The sequence below is a fragment of the Nipponia nippon genome, unplaced genomic scaffold (assembly GCF_047370975.1).
Source record: "Nipponia nippon isolate SJK-2023a ecotype South Korea unplaced genomic scaffold, ASM4737097v1 scaffold_1, whole genome shotgun sequence".
NCBI lineage: Eukaryota > Metazoa > Chordata > Aves > Pelecaniformes > Threskiornithidae > Nipponia > Nipponia nippon.
The window spans coordinates 72,229,725-72,253,528 of record NW_028262290.1 but is presented as its reverse complement, the minus strand read 5'-3'; the positions used below and the strand labels follow the sequence as shown (position 1 = coordinate 72,253,528).

General features: G+C 37.5%; 1 protein-coding gene across 2 annotated transcripts in view; it reads right to left on the bottom strand.

Moving 5' to 3' along the window:
• The window catches only part of TMEM245 (transmembrane protein 245), a 92,482-nt gene that overhangs the window by 56,616 nt on the left and 12,062 nt on the right, over nucleotides 1–23,804 (bottom strand). Inside the window, exons 2-7 of one of the 2 annotated variants that reach the window (XM_087759618.1) lie at nucleotides 22,631–22,748; nucleotides 21,304–21,405; nucleotides 20,250–20,357; nucleotides 14,356–14,568; nucleotides 9,902–10,071; nucleotides 4,950–4,973 (exon numbers count right to left, since the gene is read on the bottom strand). In XM_087759618.1, coding sequence (XP_087615744.1) covers nucleotides 4,950–4,973; nucleotides 9,902–10,071; nucleotides 14,356–14,568; nucleotides 20,250–20,357; nucleotides 21,304–21,405; nucleotides 22,631–22,748 — 735 coding nt within the window. The remainder of the gene's footprint in view (nucleotides 1–4,949; nucleotides 4,974–9,901; nucleotides 10,072–14,355; nucleotides 14,569–20,249; nucleotides 20,358–21,303; nucleotides 21,406–22,630; nucleotides 22,749–23,804) is intronic. The other variant, XM_087759626.1, reaches the window with a different exon arrangement.

The window sequence follows — 23,804 nt, the reverse complement described above, 5'->3', positions numbered from 1 at the left end:
CGACCTGCAGAAAGGAATTCAGAGAACCTAAAAGAATCTGCAAAATCTTTCGTCTTAGATATTTTTAACATTTCTCAGCACTGCTGAAATAGTTCAGCCATCAGAAATGCCCTGCCAGTGCTGGAGGGAGGTTACCTGCCTGCAGCAGTACTGCAGCTTTCTGAAAAATTCCGAGTAGCCTCTACATGGGGCTGTTACCTCTTTGGAAATAAGACTGCAAACAGGATTTGCTGTGCCCTTCCAAGCCTCACATATGTCTGAGGATTATGCAAGAGAAGCAAGAAATAATAGTCCCTGTTTTAAAGGTCAGAAATCAAAAATATCACTGAAAAACACTGGATGGCTAGGGGATGGAAATTTTATAGCATGGGCTTCAAAATGAAGACATTAAAAATTAAAGCTGCCCTTGTTATTTCTTAGTTAACAAAGTTCAAACTAATTGCTGTTTACTTTCTAAGTTAGAGCTAAAAGAAATCTGCTAGTCAGTCTTACGTATAGCAACTTAATCAGACTCACTGAATCCAAGAAATCGGAGGTACTGTCAGCTATTTCCACAAATGCTAGCCTCAATGATTGTGTGAGTGGTACCCAACAGATAAAATCTGAGTGCAGCTGAACCTGGATGCTTCAGGTGTTTCACCGTGGTAGCAACTACTAGAAGATCAAGCTCCGAAAGATAAGGATGAGGACTTTCCCTGAAAGAGAGGATCTTTTCTTGACACTCCTTACTGTGGGTTGAAGTATGCCTACACTGCCACTGAGGTGCAGCTGCAGCACATGCAAAGGCTGAATTACCTTTAATCTACCTAGTAAAGTAATGGCAGCACTGATGTTGTACCAGCACAGGCAGCAGCCTCAGCCATCCAAGCCCACCTTGTGTTTATTTACTTGGGCAGGTAGCCCAAGCAAGATATATGAAAGCCAAGTCTGGTATGCCTACAGGTACTGCAATTACATCTCTCACCACAGTCTTAAGGAGATCCAAGTTACACAACTGGTACAGACAAATCACAGAAGAAGACTGAATTGGACTGAGTATTGTAGAAGTAAAAGCAGATGCACAACATTCATTTAGGGCTATATTTACTCCCTCTCCTTTAATTTGCTTGCTATTAAACCTCCCTTCCTTTCTCTACATTTACCCACAATACTTCCTTAGGAAGCACTCACCTTTGCACACTCATGCTAAATAATGCATAGGTGCTATGTTACTGCAGGTAAGCTAGACTGTTAAATCCCTGTGTGCTTGTACTTACCACTGAATCAGGTCCAGACTTCGTTCTTACCCCAACCCTCCGAGACCTCCCTTTACATCCTTCCTGTAAACCATGGCCATGCACACAAAGACAAACATATACTGACTAAACACTAGTCATTAGCCAGAGATCATGAAGTTTTGAATCCAGTTCCAAGCTTCTAATCTAAAGATTAGTCAACAGCAGGAAGCTGATGCTGCCACAAAATCCAAAATTATGCAAGGGTAAAGGCAAGCCAGGCTCCTAAGCTACAGAAGGTCACACTTGTAAAACCAGACTGAAATGGTACTGATTTGTGATAGACTTCACAAAAAAAAACTATCCTTAATTGTCGCAGTTTTGAAGGGAAAGGTATCAACTTTTTTTTAATTTTAAAAATTCAGCTCACTGTAGAAAAAAGTTTTTAAGATGGGTTGCATTCTGTTAAAATGCTTCTCAATTATTTGCAAGTATTCCCTGCTTTCAACTTTTGGCTGGTGATACAAACCATATTACACTGAGCTGTAATAGAACTACAGCTTGTGCTTAACAATCAGGAATCCTACTATCTAGACAGGTTCTCCATGTTATGCAGTAAGATACATCATCTATGAACTCATATTTTCATATGTTTCATACTGCATAGCCATCAGAACACTAGTTTTTCTAGTATGTTTTATCTACTGCATTACCCACACAGTGAAGCATACCCAGACATCTACTTCATTTTCAATTAAATCTACATGAAATTACCAAAAAGGACTGTTTGGGGTTTTTTTTCCCCTTTAAAGAGTTGCACTATCTATCAGGGTTTTTTCCAAGACATTCCTTAGACTTGTAGACATTTCCCTTTATTTCAGTTAATGTTTGAGGATATCATCTTATTAATATCATCTGATGAGAACAAGGGGAAGCCTGTAAGCAGGACACATCTCAGGGTTACGCTGAAATGAGTCGGGTAAGTAGTTAAGTTAGAAGAGATGGAGAACAGTCCATGTGAGGTCTCAAGTCTACTCACACCAGTGTCCCCCAATATCAACAGCATAATTTAGCAATTCTTTCCTAAGACTCCTGCCGTAGACAATGTTATAAAGAAGAAATCATGCTAGCCCAACTGAATCTATTCTATATTTTGGGCTACGTATACCACGCGAAACTATGTGATTATATAATATTCTTGTTGGGGGGGGGGGGCAGCAGCGGCGGGGGGGAAGAGTTTCAAGCAGCTCTTTGACAGAAGGTCTTAGAACAGGAAGAAAAAAAAAACCTAAGGTTTATCACTAGCAGCCATAATCAACCATCATGTCAAACTCTGCCATCTCTAGGTGGCGTATTTTTAGTTTCTTCGTGGATTATCAGAAATTCATCTGGATGTTCTCACAAGTACTTCCCTTCAAAGACAGGCAAAGAGGAGAAAGGTGCAAAGGAAGCAACCTTTCAGCTGCATCCAGTGTTCTGTATTACAAACCTCCTCCTTTCTTTGCCTCTGGTAGAGTATGATTTTTTTTAAAAAATTTAATTATTAAAATAAAAAACAGCCCAACAAAACAAACCCACAAGAACCTGATAGTTTGTACAGTATGTTTTTTACTCTTTATTTTTAATCTTGATTATAGTATTATTACTACTTGCTCATGCACAGGAGTCAGCACTGCATGTAACACTATTGGATTTTCAAGATCTGTTCCTATGAAACTGTGAAGTAAAACAGTAGTTTTCAAAAATAGCTCCTAGGAATGAAAAAAAAAAAACAAAACAAAAACCTCTGTTAAAAAACTACATCCACAGGGTTTTGCCCCAATAATGCAAATCTCTAAACTAAAAATAAAATCCAGACATTTTAGAGTTCAAAGTCATTACAATGAAATTATTTTTGCAACCCATCAATATTAAGAGGGAAAAAAAAAATCTACATACATGAATTTTCAAACAAGAAAGTGACAAACTCAGAGCCAGAAAAAAATAGTTGAGACCAAACTTTCACCTGTGGCTCACTGGACTCAGCTCTTCACCTAAACTGTGCTAACAAATGAATACCTAATAAAAAAACTCTTTATGAAGGGTTATGGTTGCACATATTTACTAATCATAAGTCACTCACGTAACACAAACATTTCAAAGTCAGGAAATAAAAAATGTGATTTTAAAACAACCAAACTATATTCAAGGGCAAAAGAACATTCAAAACTTGCCCTCTTAGTGGACAATTATAACTGAATCATAAAGCAAGCAACTCTACCCTCTTGTTCAGAAACACAGAAAGCCCCCCATCGTATAACCCTGAGTTCACTGATTAAATACTGAAGATCAAACTTTCTGAACGCATTACAGCTGCTCAGCCTGGACACTACGTGCAGCATTCCTCCCCATCCGCCACCCACAGCAGATACCAGCTGTGCGGCCCCATTTCATTGTCTACAAGAACCTTTCAGAGAGTTGTGCCAGTGCCCCCATGGCCTCCAGGCTCTACTCTGTTCTGCTTGTTTCCAACAGCATTCAGAACGACAGCATTTCAGGTGTCTTTCACAACACGCAAGGCAGATGATGGCTTCTATTGTAATAGCTACTGATAGAAAGGATGGGTTGTTGTTCATAAAACCACAGTAATCATTCTGACTCTCCTGCTAATACTGAAGTGGTAAGTGAGGATAAAAGTTGCTGCTGGAAGCATAACCCATTTCCAGATATTGTATTTGATTTTTTCCTGTTTTACTTAATTACTTGGTTTTCATATATTTTATCACATACTAGATTTTCACCTTTAAAACTCTGAGGTCCTACAGATGTACACATGCTACAGGCATCCCTCTGCGGCTCTGTGCTTGTCTGAAGCTATGACACTGCCCAAGTCCTGGAGAGATATCACTGCATTGAGGAGTTGTCCAGGTTTCAGTCACACATGAGGCCAAACATGGACTGAATCAGTTTTAACTTCTCTTGGGATGACAGCTCCCCAAAGAACAATAGGTAACCCTAGTTGACTAAGATGAACCATGGGAACTGAGAGGCACATTTCTTATAAAACACATCACACACTTTTAAAAGCCACATGGAAGAAAAACATATTTGAGCTATACCAACTACTTTAATTATATTTTTAAATTTTTTTTCACTAGTCCTCACTTCCCTTAAGACCGTCGTTAGATTCAGCAGTTCTGAGACCATGTGTATTCTCATTTCGCTCCTGCTACACTGAGTACCACTGAGTACACAGGCCAGTTTGACGCTTCAAAAGTAACAGCACTGACTGAAGCCAGGCAATGCACTATTTGCAAGCACCTACATTCCTAGCTTCGCCCTCACCACTGCCATGTTAATTCAGTTAACTGATGCTTTCTCTGAGCAGAGAACACCTCTCCAGTCCGGAGGAGAACGGGTTTTGTTACACATACAAGTGGGGACCAGGTGGAGATCAACTGTTCTTAAATGGAAGTGCCACTAAATCAAACTACCACTTGAAAGGCTAATGCAATATTCTGCTGTACAAAACACTTAACTATATGCATCCATTTTAGTAGAAGACAAGAGATCAGGTAGAATTATATGACCTTCAGTAGCTTATATCAAGAGCTGGAAGAGACACACTTGGTAGAGAAAACTAAGAAGCAAGGCATGTTAAGGAATGTTCATGCTGGAAAAAAACAAAACAAAACAAAAACCTCCCCAAAACCACAGAATCCATTAGTTGGAATCACAATTTTTCTGTTTATTTACCTTCTTATTAAGCCAGTGCCACAGCTTGTCAGTGGCAGGGGGAGATGGAAGAAAAGGGAAAAAAAGACAAGAACACAGTGGAAAATTATTGAAAAATGCAGTAAGAGAGGGGGGAAAAAAGCAATGAGAGGCAGGCAAAGTCATCCACAGAATGAAAATGAAATTGTTCCAGACACAAAGGTAAATTGCAATAGGAAGAAAAGATCACAACAAATTCTAATGCAAGAATCTAGATTTTACTATTAACATGCACTTTTTGAAACAACGAGGGATATAACAAATAACAACAACTTTAATGATATTAACAGAGCTATCAGCATAATCTAGGCAATTCCAGTTTAATTATACTGAGAGCTAACATTTCGGATTTCAGTGCAGGACTTGTAAAAGTACTCTGAGAAGGGCACTTTACTGAAATACCAAAACTTAACATAAGATACTTGTTTATTGCATTAATACTCCCATTCAGGCGGTTTCCTATATGTTTCAGAACACTCCTATTATGTCAACTACTGTTAAACAAATTTTATGGTTTTTTTAGTACCACATTCATATTACAACATTCACATTCAATGGCACAACACCAAATACGCAATTAAATCTGATATACACAACAGCAAATTGTAGATCAAATAAATGTATGGATTTCATGTAATTCTATTGGTTATGCAGAAGGCTCTTTGCACTTCTCAACAGTCAATTCTCCTTTTGTACTATAATTATTTTTCCTTACTAATTCTCACCCATACTGCTCAAGTACACCCATTTTAGGACCTGGTTTATGTAGGACTATACTCTTAATTCTAGCCACTAGTAATCAGTTAGCAGCATAATCACAACAGTGAAAAGCTTGAATGTTATTATTCATCTGTGTTAGAGGTTAAGATCAAGTACGTGAAGTTTGTTTCTCCCTGAAAACAAGATCACTGAATGCTCAATAAATCTAGTGTTTTCACCAGTTGCCAGAAATTATATTAGCTCCCAATGAAAACAAAAGGTAAAAACATTTCAAATTTAAAAAAATCTCAGAATGTTAATTAAGTTATATCAGAAGCAAGAAGCAGATTTACAACGAAACATGAACATCAGGAAACATGAAAATAAAATATGTCACAAAGCACCCGCTTTTACTAGCTTTTACTACTCATGGAAAGAATCACAGTAATGGAAAGCAATGACAAAGCTTCAAAAGCCTCAAATTGACACTGTAGAATTTGTTTCTATTTTACCTCTTCACCTATGGAATAATTTATCCGTGAAAAAAGGTAAAGTTGTTTACTGATTCAACAACATACTTTTGCCTTTAACTTTACTTCCGCATATTAAAATCCACTATACATTAGGTTCAGTTTGGAAAAATCATAGATCTCATGGCTGTATTTCTCCACTTTGCAACTCCAATACAACAAAAGCTAGAGCTCTATTGTTAGCCTGAGATTTTAGCAGAATGTGAAAGGAAGTCTTTGGTACTTTTCTATAATTTCAGCCTCCTGGAATTTGATGATAAATACAGTAACTAGAAAATAACATTATTTACCAAAGGTAACAATCATTTTTTTATCAATGTTTAAGACAGTATCTGGGAGGCTCTACCTGCCTACTACCTTACCAATACTGATGTTTATTTAGTTCTACAAATGTAATCAATCTACATTTAAAAGTAGGCTACAGCTTAATTCTAATCTTTAAGTCATGCAAAATAAGCAAGCTACAGCCACTCTTCCAGTATTTTATTGGAAAACTATTTATATAAGATCTTACATGTCTATGGAATTATTTCCTAGAATAATATATACACTGGTAAAGATTCTGCCTGTTTTCTGTGCTTGCTTTAACTACGCGCTAAACTTGGTACCACGAGAACCAAACCCTGACTTTACCCAAAGTCCAAACAATCTATTACATTCCTCCATATATAAAATTCTAGTTATACCTAGAAAAAGCATACAATAACTACATGATTCATTGAAGTCTACCAGAAAGCATGCATGCAAAATACTAGCACATTCTAATCAATAAGTCTAGTGCATGCAGCTGAACAACTGCCTATGCTGCTGAACTCCCTCACAAACTCTAATCAAAATAAAACTAGAGTCACCATATTAAAAGATAAGTCTTCTTTAAAAAAAAAAAAAAAATCAGTGAAGCAAATTATTAGTTCTTGACTGTTGATAAGAACATGCATGATGCCCTATCTATTAAGATGACCTTGATGGATGACAACAGAAACCTCCCTACTCTTTCTTCCAGGAAGTCTCTCATATCTGAACTGCTGCATCTGTTGGCTCCATGGGGCAAATGCACAACGAGGGACTAAAGAATACAGCAAGGACATCCTATTTCCGTAGTCCATACTTAAAGCAGGCCTGCACACGCAGGCACAGCCTGACCTACTGTTTATAAAGAAAATGAAGAGCAATGCCCTACTTTCTTTCCTCTTGATCAGAACTTCTCTTCAGTTCAAATTTGTCTGCATTTCCAAGATACCCAGAGGTTGATGAGCAGTGGGAAAGAAGAAGAGCCATTCTTTTCTTACTGCTTTTTTCTAAGGAACAGACATAATCAGTAAAACTTAAAGATTTGCATGCATGATCAGTACTCTCGCATAATTTCCCACAATGGGTTATTTTCTGGACCAGCTACACTAGCCTCCTAAGCTTCATTTGGGAAAAAAAGACATGCCACTCTAAGATGTCCTCCTCATCCTCACTACCTTTTACTCAAAACTGGAACTATTTCCTAATCAGGCATACCACTTTAGGAAGACCAAGTAGTATCACTAGATACTTGTGTGAAACAGACCTTGTCAATGGCTTGTTGTACTTAGCTAAGAGCCCCAATACGTCCTGATGCAGAGATTCAGCCTCCAATTAACTCAGTATACAAAAAATAAAAACAAAACCAACCAAACAAAAATCACTAAGCAGCTTCAGCTCCCAGGAAAAGAAAGTACAAATAAAATATTAAAAAATTAAACATCTAATTGCAAAGGAAATGATCCTTCAATCTTGACTTCTCACACAAACATGAAAGGTAAGCTGTAACAATTTACCCCATGAATTTCTATTTTGTGTTTGCATATTTTTACTTCCTCTTTAACAGCACCTACTGAAGCCAAAATATTTGGTAATCCAACTTAAATACAGCTCATCCATTCTTTCTAAAAAAACTTGCAAGGATGTCATTTTCATTCCAGTTACCCAATATCCTATGGCATTGCTTCCCAAATTCTCAGAGAGAAGATGCATCTACGATCCTACAATGCACAGAATAAGCATATCCAGTAGGACTTAAAAGATATGAAAGCATTAGTGTGATAAGCATTGGAAGACCACATATAATTCCAGCCACCCATGATAAAGCCAGGTGAACTGTATTTAGAATAGGCACAAACGAGGACAACAGAATCATGCAGAGTATCAAGTGTCCTTCTTATAAGGGCTAAAAGAGCTTGAATTGCTTTAATACACACAGCACAGACTCAGAAGGAATGACTGTCATCTAAAAAAATGGGAGGGAGAGGGGAGATGGAGAAATGAGTTGTGCCAACACTGTTCTTTTGCTTAGACAAGAACAACATGAATATAAACTGACCTTAAATACATTTAAGCTGAAGAGTGGGAAGTTCTGCTGCACATTACGACAAAAGCCCTACCTTTTTTAAGGAGAAAAGACTTAGTGGAATTAAGAAGGATACTATATCATATAGTTATGCAATACAAGGATACTAAACTTGACAACTTATGAAATACAATACATATGATGTTGTGTCTAGAGTCTTCTCACTTAAAAAACAAAAGCTTTTAATGAAAAGCTTTGTATAATGTAAGCTTTTTTCCTAACATGTTAATACTTTCCACTGCCTTTGGAAACCCTCTTGATCTTGTTCATAGCTGTATTCCAAAAGGCTTTTCCTTTTTCAAATTCTTCCCCAATGAACTCTGTGAAATCGTTACCTATTTCCTACAGCCATTTTAATGCTTTTGTTGACCTTCTGACATCCATTTACCCATTAGATCTGGGCTTAAGCTCTTCCTTTTCCTGTAGGAATTCAAAGCTATACACTGCAGACGGATCTGCCGAGGTACAGATGCTCTGACAAATGTACTTACAGGGTTCAGCTCTTCAGTTATAGAAACTCTGAGGTAACGGCTTTTTCTGAAGCAGAGAATACTTCAACAACACAGTTACAGAAAGCACATTCTTACACACTGGCATAGCTATTACAAACAAAATACACTATCAGGTTAAGTCAAAACTTAACAATCCTGAATGGAGGAGCCTTCATAAATGTTATGGATCTTTCCAACTCTGCAATTTACAATGCAAATGTGGGCGCATTTTGAGTGGGGGAGAAGGGAGGGGAGCACAGAAGCCTTATTCTATGGCACTTCCCAAATACCTTATCCCACATATTTCTTCTTTTACAGAGGGAAGCCTCCCTTCTGTACCACCATGTGTACAGCCCCTGTGTTCAACAACTATACTTCCATACAGTATAAACAAGTGTGTTTGAACTAGCTCAGGCCCTACTTACGGAATAAAATTAGTTGCTCTTTAAATTAAGTTTTCACAACAGAAGTAGGAACGTCTCATCCTTCAGATTAAAGCTCATTATGTTTAACCTCAAAATCTTTCTGATCAGGTAAGGTGACTGAACCATGAGAAGTTTGCCTTACTCAGATAAGGAGTCTTCTAAAGCTAACTCAACATTTAAAAAGTGACTTCTGTCAAGCTTTGCATGTCACCATTTAACAAAGTTTAAATGTGTACTTCAGTGTGAATAGTGACAGAAGAGACATGGTTTAAAATACACCATAAAACAGATATAGTTTTACATGAGACATGTCCATTAGTGACAGACATTCATTTTAGAATTAAAGCGTCTCAGCATACAGTGAACAGAGAATAAAACAAACTTTCAGGTTGCTTAAGGAAATAAGTAGAAATACCTTACTGTCAAGCTTTAGCATGACTCTTCCGAGCCCTCTGATGGGCCGTGGAGCAAGAGCTTCCTGACGTTCCTTCACAAAATTTTCAACAAGTTGCCACCAACTTTTGCAATGCTTTGCCATGAAGTTCAAAACTCCAAAATGAACCACGAGTTTTTTAAGTGCCCAAACTGTAACCATAAGAAGGAAATTAAGTATTAAAGATTTCAGAGGAGCACCACAAGACTAGGCATCTATTCCATTCTGAAGGACCTATGAAAAAGAAAGAAAAAGGTTCTAGAGTTTTATTTCCCATTAGAAACCGCTTTCAGAATTTTCAAGTGGTTTTAGTACTAATCTCCTCACTCGCTTTACAGCCATGCTTATCCACATGGAATTTAGATGGCAGCAGAAGAAAGGGGCCTGTGCACTACCTGATTATGCAGCTAACAAACTTGAGCAAGGCCTGGGATAAGCAGATGTCATTCCATGATTCCAGTACAATGGATTTATCGCATTTTCACACATACACCACGCCAGATGACTACACATAAAATACTGCATTCAGAACTTAGCAGTATGTTACACATAAAAGAAAATTTTCAGCCTCAATTCTTAAGTTTTAGGCCTTCTATATTGTTAAAGCTGTATCTTTCCTTTAAGGACTGACAGCACATCATGCGTAATTTCACAGTAAAGAAGTGTTCATTTAAACCTTCAACTGAAATACAATTACTGATTAATTTTGCTTTTAAACATCAAAAACATTATTTTGAGATCAGCCTTTTATCTTGGCTTGAAGATGATCACACAAAGCCTCAGAAAAATCCATACTGCTCCTCAAAACCAGACAACAGAAGAAATATTTACAAATAGATCAAAAAATTAGTCAGTGTTAAAAATTCTACTTACACAGTAAAATAACTTTCTGTGAAAATGCTAGCAGTACTCCTCCAATTACATAGTATTTATAGCAACATTTGATACTGAACTCCTCATCATTACATTCAAGTGTACTTTTAATAAAACTTTTTTTTATTATGAAAGACTAATCACCAAACTAGATTCATTACTTACTGCCATACATCAACACCACAATAATTCCCTCATCCTCAAAAATTCACATCATGCTTCTACTTGGAGACATGTAAAATGACGTACATAGCCGAAAAGGTTAACTTTTAATAGCCAGAGGGCATTTATCAAAGTTCCACAAGAGCCCATTATCTGTAAGCCACTTGTATAACAGTTTACATTCTTGTTCATGGAGAGCTCATTCGAGGATTTACTGACATTTGGTTTTCTTACCCTCTGGCACCACCATGTGGCAAATACAGGATTTCTTCTCTTGAAAAAAATAGAATAATATTCATGTGGCAAACATACAAAAAAGAAGAAAACACAGAGCGAGTGCCAGCACCTAACTTACAGGTTGAAGTTTTGTATGACGAAATGCAACTCATGGTAAATACACAAACTGCTGCTCAGCAAAACAGGGCAAGCTTGCATTTTACAAGGTGAACAACATACCTGAAATGGCATTGTAACCTTCTGCTATTATTTAAAAATAAGTGTTTAAATAGTATCTTCTAAAATAGCTGAGTGTACGCTCATTGCAAAGGTGATGCCAGGAGGTGCTACAGTCAATCACACAGCTGTAATTATATTAGGTTAAAAAGAGGCAAGAGAGAAAAAGCTAAAGGAGGACTGTTAACTAGAAAGTTGTCAGCAAAGGAAGAGAAAGGTTGCATAAAAAGAAATTCCAAACATCTCCAGGAAGCAGAAAATGACCTGAAGAGAAAAACAGAATTAAAAAACAGGATGCAACAGAACAAGCAAGGAAGTAAATGAAAGATCTTAAAAAGAGACAATACCAGGATTCCCAGGCTCACATCACTGATTGCTTAGCTTTTGAATTCAAAAGTCATTTTTTCACCTTTTCATTTTATGGTATAGTTATGGTATAATTTTTCCACTTTCTACATTAAGCAATTTTGAAAGAGCTTCTCATTCTACTGAAGTACAAATGCATTCAAGGAAAAGTGTTAATGGTATCAAGATATTTCTAATAATCTAAATGCTACTTCATGTAAATCCTGTCTACCAATATAAGGAACTCTGGTGAAATTAACACCTTTCTAGTTAACGTTTTGTGAGGTTATTTTATTTTATTTTTTTACATACGAGAAGCATTCTCCTTAAGGTCTCAGAAGTGCTTAAAGTTATTAGTCTCCTTAAACTTTACCAGTTGCAAGGAAACTTGCTTTATAAGCCTTCCTATTTTCCACTACCAAATATTTTTAATACCACCTCTCTCTTAACAATCCAGGTTATCATCATTCACCTTCTGACATTTAATGTGGTCCACTGTTCTAAATTTTGCTCTGTTCATCATTATACTGCCTTTTAATAATATGTTTGTGGTGATCTAGTTGTATTCAGTTATATGCCAAGAAAACGCAGCTAATGGCCCAGTGTCACTGCTAAGGCAACAAGTCACAAATATTCTCAAAATCAGTTTCTATTTTGGCATGAGTTTACTCTTCAGGTAGCTATTTTACACCTAATGACTCACAGCAGCCGTATTCATCCATTTCAGTTATAGATGTGGACTTCAATCTAAATTTGTCTGGCTCAAGCTTAAAACCATTCATTGTTGTCTGCTTAACTGCAAAACTATTGCATCCATTTTTCCTCCCACCCAAGTAGGTATTTCTAAACAGTGGTTAAGTCACAGTAAATTAAGCCACTTGAAGCTCTGCTTCTAGTAAGTCTAAAATATATTTTCTCATCCCTTTATCATTTTTATGATTTATTTATGAGCTACATCCAACCTGCCATCGCCATTTCCCATAATGCCCAGATACCAAAACTGGGCAGTTTCTTCTGTAGCAACTACACTGGAATGAAACAAAGATCAAACCCCTCTCTCCTCTTACCCTGTATTCAGCTATTTCTATGCCTAACCATCACATTACCCTTCAGCTGCTGCTGCAGTGCCACAGCCAAACGTGCAGCTCTTCCTTTCACCATGCCTCTCAGAGTTCCCAGCCCCTTGAACCTGTAAGCATGGCCCCACAGTCATCATTTCCCATTGCACACCTAGAGGGTTTATAATGGCTTTGTGTATTGGGTGTAAATCACAAGGTTTTGGTAGCAGGGTGGCCACTGGGGTGGCCTCCATGGGGAGAAACCAGGGGCTGCCTTGTGCCAGCCACAGTTGGTTCCAGGTGGCTCCACAACGGACGCACCACAGGCCAAAGCTGAGCCCATCAGGCATGGGTGTGGTGCCTCTGTGAAAATATATTTAAGAAATGGCAGAAAACACTAGAGAGGGAAAAGAGGAGGGAACACAAAGAGAACACGTGACTGGAGAAGAAGAAGGAACAGAGGGATGAACACAGGGAATAAAAAGGCCAGCGGAGTAGAAGTGCTCCACGGTGGAACAGGCACATCACTCAGAGGGACCGTGGCCTATGGAGGACCCATGCCAGAGCAGGTACACCTCCCGAAGGGACTGTGGCCTAGGGATGAGGAGATGCCCAAGATGGTACCTCCCCAAGGGACTGCAGCTCATGGATGAGCCCACTGAGCCTCGAAGACAGGAAAAGAGTGATTGGCTCTGTGGGTACTTGGCCACTAGCTGAGGCCAACCCACCACACTTGGTAAGAGGGAAAATAGCTACATTTAAGTAGTAAATACATTCAAAAATGCTGATAATTAGCTTTTTAACTGAAGTTTAGAGAAAATCCAAGCAAATTAGGAAACTCACTCTGTTTACAGCAGGGGGATGGGACGAAATGTCTTCAGATTCATAGCAGCTCATGCGTATTTCCAGAGTTCCCATCTTCCCCATTCACCCCCCAAAAGAATATTGGAAAACGTGGCATTCCGTTTTAAAATAACCTTTTTAGATAGCTATCATAACTACTCCATTCTTGCTTGATATTTAAGAGAACAGATGCATGCAGATGTGAAGCAACAAAGCTAATTAACCTCAGAGCCAGAATTAGAATCAAATTTATCTTGTGACTTGTCCACAGAGCCTAGCAACCCATTTTTAATAGAAATTAAAAGTTAGCAGGAGCTGTACTTCACCACTGAATAACAGCTGAAATATTCTTTACCTATAGGTACACAAACATGAAAGACATGACATCAAGAGGAAGAAAAACAAAGTATTCTAAACCAGAAGTATTCTTACAATGTAAGGTATGGCACTAAATTATTCCAGGTAACTGCAACAGTCAGACGAAGCAATTTTACAGAGTTGTCCACTACATGGTACCAGACAGTGCACATCAATCTTCCTATCTGAAGCTACAATTCATCTTGTCTTAACAAAAAGTCTTAAAAGTTTTAAATTAAAACTCATACAAGCCTACAAGCCTTTCCTTCTATTTTATTTAAACACAAAGCCTAAGGCTATCCAAAGTCATCATTTAATATACATTTTTAATGACTGGATTATTACCTGCAAAAGGCACCGGTAAAAGCTGCACAATCCAGAAATTTAGCCAGATCTGGACAATGACAATGGCCCACACAAGTGTAACAAAGTAAATATCACTAGTTTTCTTTTTTCTAAGGAAAGATCCAATCTCAGGTCTTTGTCTGCTCCCAGAAGAGGATGAAGAGGAGGAGAAAGATGATGAAGCATGTGGAGGCTGATCACCTTCTGTTGCTCCTAAAACAAACAAATGCAAACAAAGAAGTGAAAATTATCACATTAATGTTCACCACAACAGAATATGCTCCCTAGTCCCAAATTAACCTTTTTTTTTCGGTTGGGCTTTTTTTGGTTTTTGTTTTTTTTTGTTTGTTTGGGTTTTTTGGTTGGTTTTTGGGTTTTGTTTTGGGTTTTTTTGGTAATTTCTGTAGAAGACAGAGATAGCCTTGGCACTGATCTGAATTTTGAAAAGTTAGAATAGGGCTGCATAAGCTCCCTGGCATCATGCAACACCATGCCAAGCAGTGCTGGGAGGAGGAGAGAAGAAAACATGCTACAGCCTCTAAGAGGCCTCCTGTCACTGCAGGTAAATTACAAGCCAAATATATTTCATCAAAGAACTGTAAAACCCTGAAAAACACGAAGTGTAATTCACTTCTAAAAGAAATCTAAAGTCTTGAAAGAAATCTTTGATTTCTCTTTACTTCAAGTACTCAAAAAGAAATCTTAGATTTGCTGAAAGCTCTCTAAATAAAACAAAAAAATTACAGTATAGGTTGAAGAGAAAGCTTGTGTATCTTACAGATTTCTTACTACACTACTTCTTTTCTTGAACACTCACATTACAAACATAGCACTCATACTGTGACCCTAAATTACTTGTTTGTGTAATATATTTTAGTAAGAACAGCAAGCATAAATTAATGGGTAAAAAAAATGTTGTCATTCTCTCATTTGTAAGTTATTAAACATGAAATTCAATTTAAAAATGTGAACTGATGTTTTAAAGGCACTTATAAATAAACAGTGAATAGTCATTTCAGGCAAAAATATTATGTCCAAATTAAAATTCTTGTATAGAGAACATAGTAATTTATTTATTTATTTAACTTTTTAGTTGGTATATCTGCCTAGTATGTGCGACACCAAATCCCCCTTCAGCTGCTATATGTAGAATCTCTGCCTGAGAACACCAGTATTAACTTTTACTGAGGCCCCATGCTGGTGGCAAAATGCACACACTTCCCACACACCATTACTTGAGAAAAATTTGCAGCCGTGGTGGAAGAACGCACACACAAGAAAACCTGAAAAGTTACTCTATGCTGAAGAATAAAAGGCAATTTGTTATGTTGGTACATACTGCAGCAGGTAAGCAATGAACACAACTCTTTCACTGGACTTGTGTCACATCAACACCACCCACTTTCCTCACATGAAGAAAAACTGCTGTAAAAACTGTATTATAATACACTACACGCATATCAGTCAAACAACTCATGTTCCGCACATGCGGTTTTAGGTGTAATGTGTCACTGAAGTCATTCCTAGCCTAAAGCATAACAGCTAGAATGTACAAAAAGACAAGACAGATTTATCATACGTGTACGGTAAGTGACAAATTCTGCAGCCTCACACACTCGATGAACACTCTTCTTTTGTTGTAGAAGACTGCACTGGTGTTCTACAAGTAAGGGGAACTATTTTTAGAGCTTATAAACACTTCCCCACCTCACTAATACAATATTTATTGATTCTCCCAGTTGATAGACACTGGGATGATGACAGAAACGTCAGTTGGTTGCTGGTAACATATCTGGTGGAACTTCGGAATATTCCCAAAGGAGTTACAATGTGTAACCTGAAAGAAGGAACTCTGCAAGCAGCTAAACACAGCAGAAGCTTCAGGTAGAGTGCTTCTTGGCAAATCAGTTCATGTCTCAAAGGGATGAAGGCCAACCCTTATCATACACAAACTACACTTTGGAGAAAAAGACAAGAGTCAATTTTTCATAAGGGGAGAAACAGTTCCCTGTAAACAGAAACTTTCCTAGAAAGACAGACAAAGTGTTTTTGTCAGAAGAAATAACTATCATTCCCCTGTACTTCTCAGTCTATTTTTAACGAAGCAGAAGAAACAAATGGATCCAGCTTATGATGCACTAAAGGAACACAAATCTGAAAGCAGTATATCCATAATTGAGAAATCTCCCCTATATATTCAACTTACTCAACATTTTTCTTTTTACTTTTTTTGCTCCAAAATTAATAATAAACATAAGAAATAATATGACAACAAGCAGAAACTCAAATATTTATCAAAGGGAAGGAAGTGCTAAAAGCCAAAATAGAAAAAACAAAGGAATATAATATGCTGAAGTCTATGCCTCAAGATTAAAGTTATCTGACACTTTTTGCCCCAAAAGCCCTTAGTAGAGTCACTTTTATGAAAGAAAAAAGAATATTGCTTCTTTTGGTAATGAAAAATTTGATCAACATATTTTTGCAATGAAGAAAATCTTAATTAAATAACAGCAACGGTGATGTTAAGAGTAGTACCAACTAAACTGCCTCATTCTCTTACAGTTTCCCTATTAACTTGAGCAGACTGTACACAGAATGCAAAACAGATGGGAAAGAACTGACAGGGAAAAAAAAAGAATTTAAAAAAAAAGGGAAAGAAAAAAAAAGACGACTAAAACTTCCTAGGGGATACCAAGACAAGAAAGCAGAATGAATGCAGTTTCGCAGCTCTTCAAGCCAAACTAAACTGGCACTGCCAATGACCCAGTATTCTCCCCACGACAAACACACAGATTCCTTAGCATCAGAACTGCCATTCAGATGACTACCGTAAGTCAATTCACAAAGTTGATTCACCCAAAAAACTCACCAAACTTTGCAAATGAAAAAAGTCACATTTTGTTGGCAAGATATGCTCTGCAAACCAAGGCATGAATGCCTTTTCAACACAAATAGGAAAAAAAGGACTATCAGAAAATTGATTGAGAGTAACTTCAGGTTCTGTAAAGCCCCATTTAGTGTGCTTCATGATATTTTTAGAGATGAAACCTGAAAACCACCTTTCTATCTTCCAGCTAATGAAAGGATGACAGTCTTTCCCAGATGGCTAATATAATACCCAGTAAAGAATTCTAGCAAAATCAGAATGTACGGTACTTATTTCAATATAATAAGAACAACAAAAAAGTCGATTTTCCAGGCTGTCTTAAGACATGTTCTTTTCTTTACACAATATGTACTCTGTCAAGTCAACTTCTTGCTGGCATAGCATTTTGAATTATTTTCCTCCCCTTCCTTAAATAAAAGGAAAAGGAATAGCAGCACAAACAGGAAGGCAAGCGCCTGTATCTCTACGGAGCAGAGTATCAGAATAAAATCTTCAGTTAGATGAAACAGTGATTTTTATTATTATTAATGAAAAAGTCTTTCAAAACACCAGGATGAAGGTACCCTTTCATGAATAACCACATCTTTCTGTAATTTCAAGAGAAAAAGGTTGGGTTTGTTTTGTTTTGGTTTTTTTTTAAGAAAACAAAGTGCGGGGGAAGGGACGGTAAGAGGCATGACTACATTTAAGGCTTTTGGTATCCATCATATTCGAAACCAACAAGACAACAGAATCCTGCCTGCAAGGCAGCTAACAAAATACTGTAGTGGTATCTGCTTCTTAAGTTGCAGACTTCTCATTTGCTGTATACTCTGGAAATTCTTGGGACACCAGCAAGCACAAGTTAGACCACTTTCACTGGTATCATTAAATTCCTCACCCCCAAACACTAAATACCAGTATTCAACAACAAAATAAGGAAAAACATGAATGTTCAGAAAAAACTATAAAATCAATACAGCTTATTTCCCCTCCTGTTTTTTTCCATGAACAAATTGAAATGTAAGGAGAACAGTAAAAACATGAAGCATTGATTGTTCTATAATTGCTTTAATACAGTATAAGCATTATTATCGCTACTGACAATTAATCAACCTTGACAAACACTGACATATTTAGAATAGATATAAGGAAGATTTCCTCCAGAAGTCTGCTATCCACCTGGCTGAAGATGTGCAAACTTTCAAAATCTTAAACTTCTCATAAAATAGATGTGTGTTGCATTACAAGTTCCAAAGCAAGACAACAAAACATCCAAAAATCACTGCAGACGAAAACCAAAAGAGTCACAATTTCTTAACCCTGCAGGTAAACCTTTTGCTGTACAAGAATAATGTTTCATCACCATTCACACAGACGATCCAAACCAAAGATGACCAAAAGGACGCTTAACATGTACCACAGAACAGAACGCTAATTCCCAACAGACTTTTGGAAAACTATTTGAACTATTGTTAGGAGTAAACAGGAAACTCCATATTTGTTCTTTTCTTGCTGTGAAGAACAACAACAGAATTCGCAAGACAAAAAAGATCTGGTTAACTGTCTCAAGAAAATAAGTCAAAAAACATTCACTATGAAAGACACCTTTGTAAAACCACTCTAGTCTTCTTTTGGCCAAGAGATGTTACAACTTGAAAACAGAAAAAAACCTGTATTAAAGAAGAGAAAATAGTTAAAAGTGGTGTGTGAGTTAAAAAAACAAACAAAGAAAAAACAAGTAACACAAACAACAAACAAGAACACAACCACTTACATAGCACATTTGTGGGAGACTGTTGCTTGACCAGATGTTCAAAATTCAGCTAAAAAAAATAATCTCGTTTCCAAAATTAAAGATTAGAGAGAGCAGTATAAGAGAACTGTCACCATGATGCTCCATTCTCAAATTTCAGGACATACGTCCATAGGGTTCTATATTTATTTTGATGATAGTCATGTGAAATGTAGAAACAAAGATAAGAAAAAATGAAGCATGTTTGCAAGTACAGCTTACACTGACATACTTAAAATTAGGAAGCATGTTTACATTTCATCGAAAGATTCCTGAAGAGCTTGTTCTACACCGTTTCACCTGATGGCTGAAGTAACTTTTTAGTTTCATGAATGGTGGCATTTAGAGAGAAGTTTTTAACGCCACGTGCTCAAAGCATTCTCCCCTGCACAATCACCATGCTTCCTGCTCTGTAGCATGATTTACATGTTACAGACAATATTAAGAACATACTGTCTGGAAGTAGACAACTCAGACACAGCCAATTTCAAAATGAAGTTACAGAAGTTCACATTCTGTCAAGTTGAATGACCTGTTTTGTCTACCTGCGGGAAATGCATGAAACCTTTCAATTTCCAGCGATCTCCGTAATAGCTTATTTTTCTAGTATCACATTCCATCAAAGGCCTACCTGGAAAAATGATGGTAAGGTTCAAAACCAGTGATGGACATCTAAACATCTTCTTTGCAACTCCTTCAAGCCATTTCTTACAGATTTCTTATTGCAAGTGAAAGTATCGTGACTCAAGCTACAATGTCAAGTAAACTCACTACAGTAAAGACTTTGAGCATGCCATAGTTAAACAGAAAACAAAAGTTTTTTTGTCACTGTGATGTATACGAAAATTATTCTAGTCTGTCTGTACCTGGTCCAGAAATCCAGTTATATCTCATAACCTCCAACAAATCAAAAGGCAGCTAGGGAAAATAAAAAAATAATAACAAAGAATAGGAAAAAAACCCACACCCTCATTCTGAAAAAAAAAATTCTTCTAGTCAGGCCTTCTAAATGTAGAGACAGACATGTAAATTATCATTTGAAAGATAGCTTTTGTATTATTGTCTTCTTAATGTTTTTAAAAACAGATAAAACTGTTTCACAAGGTAAGTATAAAAGTGCTATTTTGGACAGGATGAAGAGGATAGAGACTGTTTTGAAATTTGTTCTTAATTCCCTCCAATTTCATGCCTTTAGAGCAAATTCAAATGTTTTCTTACAGAGTATTCAGTCACCTGAGGGTTGCGAGGAACGTTCATTATTGGACTCATCTTCTGTCATTGAAATTGCCATGGCAATTGTTGAAGCAGCAATGGAAATCATCTGACCAGGAAGCTCTGCCCCTGTAAAATATACTTGTGTATGTAAATAAAGAAAAGCTTAAGTCTTAAAATGTTTTATTTGTTGCTTAATATCCACCAAAGCTGTCAAGCAACAGAAATTATATGGATAGACACTGTTAGTTTTTAATATGTATTATCAATATGATCGAACAGGAATGAGTGCTGTGAATTTTAGTATTACAATATGCAAGGTGGCAAAACACAAAACCAGTTACTTGCTTAGCACTTTCCTTGCTAATGAACTGTTACTGACCAAGTCATTCGCAGCTGCTGGCAGTCTGATTAATCTAAAAACCTCTATACCAGATAATCAATTTTACTAACCAAGATTATGACAACTTTCAAGAATACTAAAACAGCAAGACAGGAAAAATGTTTCCCAAAATAATCATACAGCTAGTACTAGAAAGGAACACCTGACATTTGCTTTTATGCAAAATTGACTCACAACAGGCAAAACCTATTTTTCTTGAAGTCTAAACACAAACCATAGTTTTAAGAAACTGGTATTTTAAAAACAGATGATGGGATGTAAGAAACTTGCTGGATACAGTTGTCTCAGTTTCCCTCATACTCAATATTATAGGAGCCACTAAACCCATATTGCTCATTTCTTTCAAAATTAGCTGATTTCAAATTTCCTAGGCTTTCTTTATGCTTGAAACTACATACAAGATTCTGTAAACTTAAGCAATCGGGCTTGATAATGAGAGTCACTACTTTGCTATGGAAAACAAAACATCAGTCCATTGAAAAGATTTTCTGTAAAGAATCAAAGATTTACTTCAGCATGCATAAACGACTTTGAAGCAAGCATACTAAAAATCTTATGGCAAATTCTTGCGATCCATACGATATTGAATTTACAGTAATACAGTCCAGATTCTTTCACTTGACTTTACAAAACTTTTGCCTCCAACAATAAAAGTAGTGACTCGTTTCTTACCAGAAGACTCCTTTCCATTCTGCTGTTCATGCAACATGCCTACAGTCATCAGAACAACTATAACCAGAAACAGGGGAATTCTCCAGGAACCTGCCACAGAAGCTGAAAGATATAGGGGTTTTTTACAAGAAAAATTACGCCATTAATAAACTCTACATTCAGCAAAACCAAGAAAGGCACCGCATCAACCAAGAATAATCTAGGCAGAAACTAAGAAGTGTCATAAAGCAAACGAGTTTTCTACATTCATGGAATGGAAGAACAGAAAAACCAGGTGAACAAGTTTCTCAATGAATAAACCAAGTTGTTACTGTTCCTAACTTCAGTGACTTTAAACTATGCCGATATACTTTAGAGAACAATTTTAAAAACAACATGCAAAATTACATGAAAATGCACACAAAATAAAAACATTTTAGATATGAAAGGCAAATCACATTCCTCCCAAAAATCTATATTTATGTTAGATCTCCAGAGAGTGGCGTCAAGCAGTGCCTTCCTGGGTTTTGGCTTTTCAGCTAGTACTTCCAACAAATACAACACTGTCAAAATGTAAGCAAACGCAAAGCCATTATGTGTAGTTTAAAACCTCAGGAAAGTGTCCCCGAATGGTCAGACAACCCTTGAAACCTACTGCTAAAGCAAACTGAATCATGAAGTAAGCTGTGAAACCTTCCATCATGATAGTCTATTATTTGCATGATACTTCCACCATAAACTCTGATATGATAAAATCAATATAACCTGATAATGTTATATTAAATATGCAAAACAGAACTAATACTAACAGATTACTATAATCTTATATTTGTCGTAACATATTATACCGATTACTGGCAAATTTATTTGATATTGTTGATATCTCATTGACATGCTTGTTGACTGATAGAATTTTTTTTTTTTTTTGCTTCTCTTACTACTATTAAATGCATTTTACAGCTTCAGCCTTGATTAACAGTAGGCTCTCGAGAAAATAATAATATTAAAAAATCATCACAAGTGAAAGTCCACCCACGTGACCCCAGCCCTTGCCCACTGTCAGGGAGTCAGTACCAGGTCTGTGAGCCAAATAAGGGAAAACCATGGGAAGCACAAACTGGGCAGGAGAGGAAGACACATGTTGCTCAGCATCTTGATGCCTTCCCACTCCCTACTCCAACACTCCCTGGTGGCCATACGGAGCCAGAATTACCGAGCAGAGAAAACAGCCCGCATCTCAACTAAGACTCCATTATAAAGATTTAGCAGGACAGTAAGCGAATAGCTTTGCTTGCAAGACAACAGAATCCCAGCGGACACATTAGGATAATAATTTCTTGTTACTCACCTAAGTGAAAGAGCAGCATAATCCAGACAGGGACAGAGATTGCTTTTAAGTAACGTTCAGTGCTTATATTCCACTTGAATGAAACCATCAGCAGGTAACCAACCACCAACGTCCATATCTTTAAGAAAGAGATACACACAGGTATGTATACATACACGAGTACAATACAGCTATATTTTGATGCCTGCGTATACACACACATGCACGCACCCCTAACTGCCATATCAAGAGAACTGAAGTCAGGTTCTAATTCTTTAAGAAGCCTACATTTCAGAACCATCAATTAATTACAGGAGTTGCACTGGTGAGGCCGCACGTCGAGTACTGTGTTCGGTTTTGGGCCCCTCACTACAAGAAGGACATCAAGGTGCTGGAGCGTGTCCAGAGAAGGGCAACGAAGCTGGTGAAGGGTCTAGAGCACAAGTCTTATGAGGAGCGGCTGAGGGAGCTGGGGTTGTTTAGCCTGGAGAAGAGGAGGCTGAGGGGAGACCTTATTGCTCTCTACAACTACCTGAAAGGAGGTTGTAGCGAGGCAGTGGTCGGTCTCTTCTCACTAGTAACAAGTGACAGGACGAGAGGAAACGGCCTCAAGCTGCGCCAGGGGAAGTTTAGGCTGGATATTAGGAAAAACTTCTTCACCGAAAGGGTAGTCAGGCACTGGAACAGGCTGCCCAGGGAGGTGGTTGAGTCCCCAGCCCTGGAGGTATTTAAAAGAAAGGTAGACGTGGTGCCCGAGGACATGGTTTAGTGGTGGACTTGGCAGTGCTAGGTTAACAGTTGGACTCGATGATCTTAAGGGTCTTTTCCAACCTTAACAATTCTATGATTCTATGAGTTTCTGCTTCACGTAAGAGAAGCGTAAAGTTTGTGTGAAGTATAAGGACAGGCTAGACATGCCTTCGGCCTACCTTCAGTATGGCTCTAATGTGAGGGGGTATACACGCTTTGCTGGACACCAACCCTGAAGGAAGTTATTTTTGCAGCTGAGAACAAGCAATTACTCTGGAACTACTATTGAAAGGTGAGAACCTAAATGAAACAGGGCCACCAGTGGCACCAGTGGGGCCACAGGCAGAGAGCCAGCAGAGCACCACTCATTCCAGCACAGAGCAGCTTGCCAGCTCCTGTGTTCCACTCCACAGAGACAAAGGTGGTTTTAAACCAAAGACAGGCA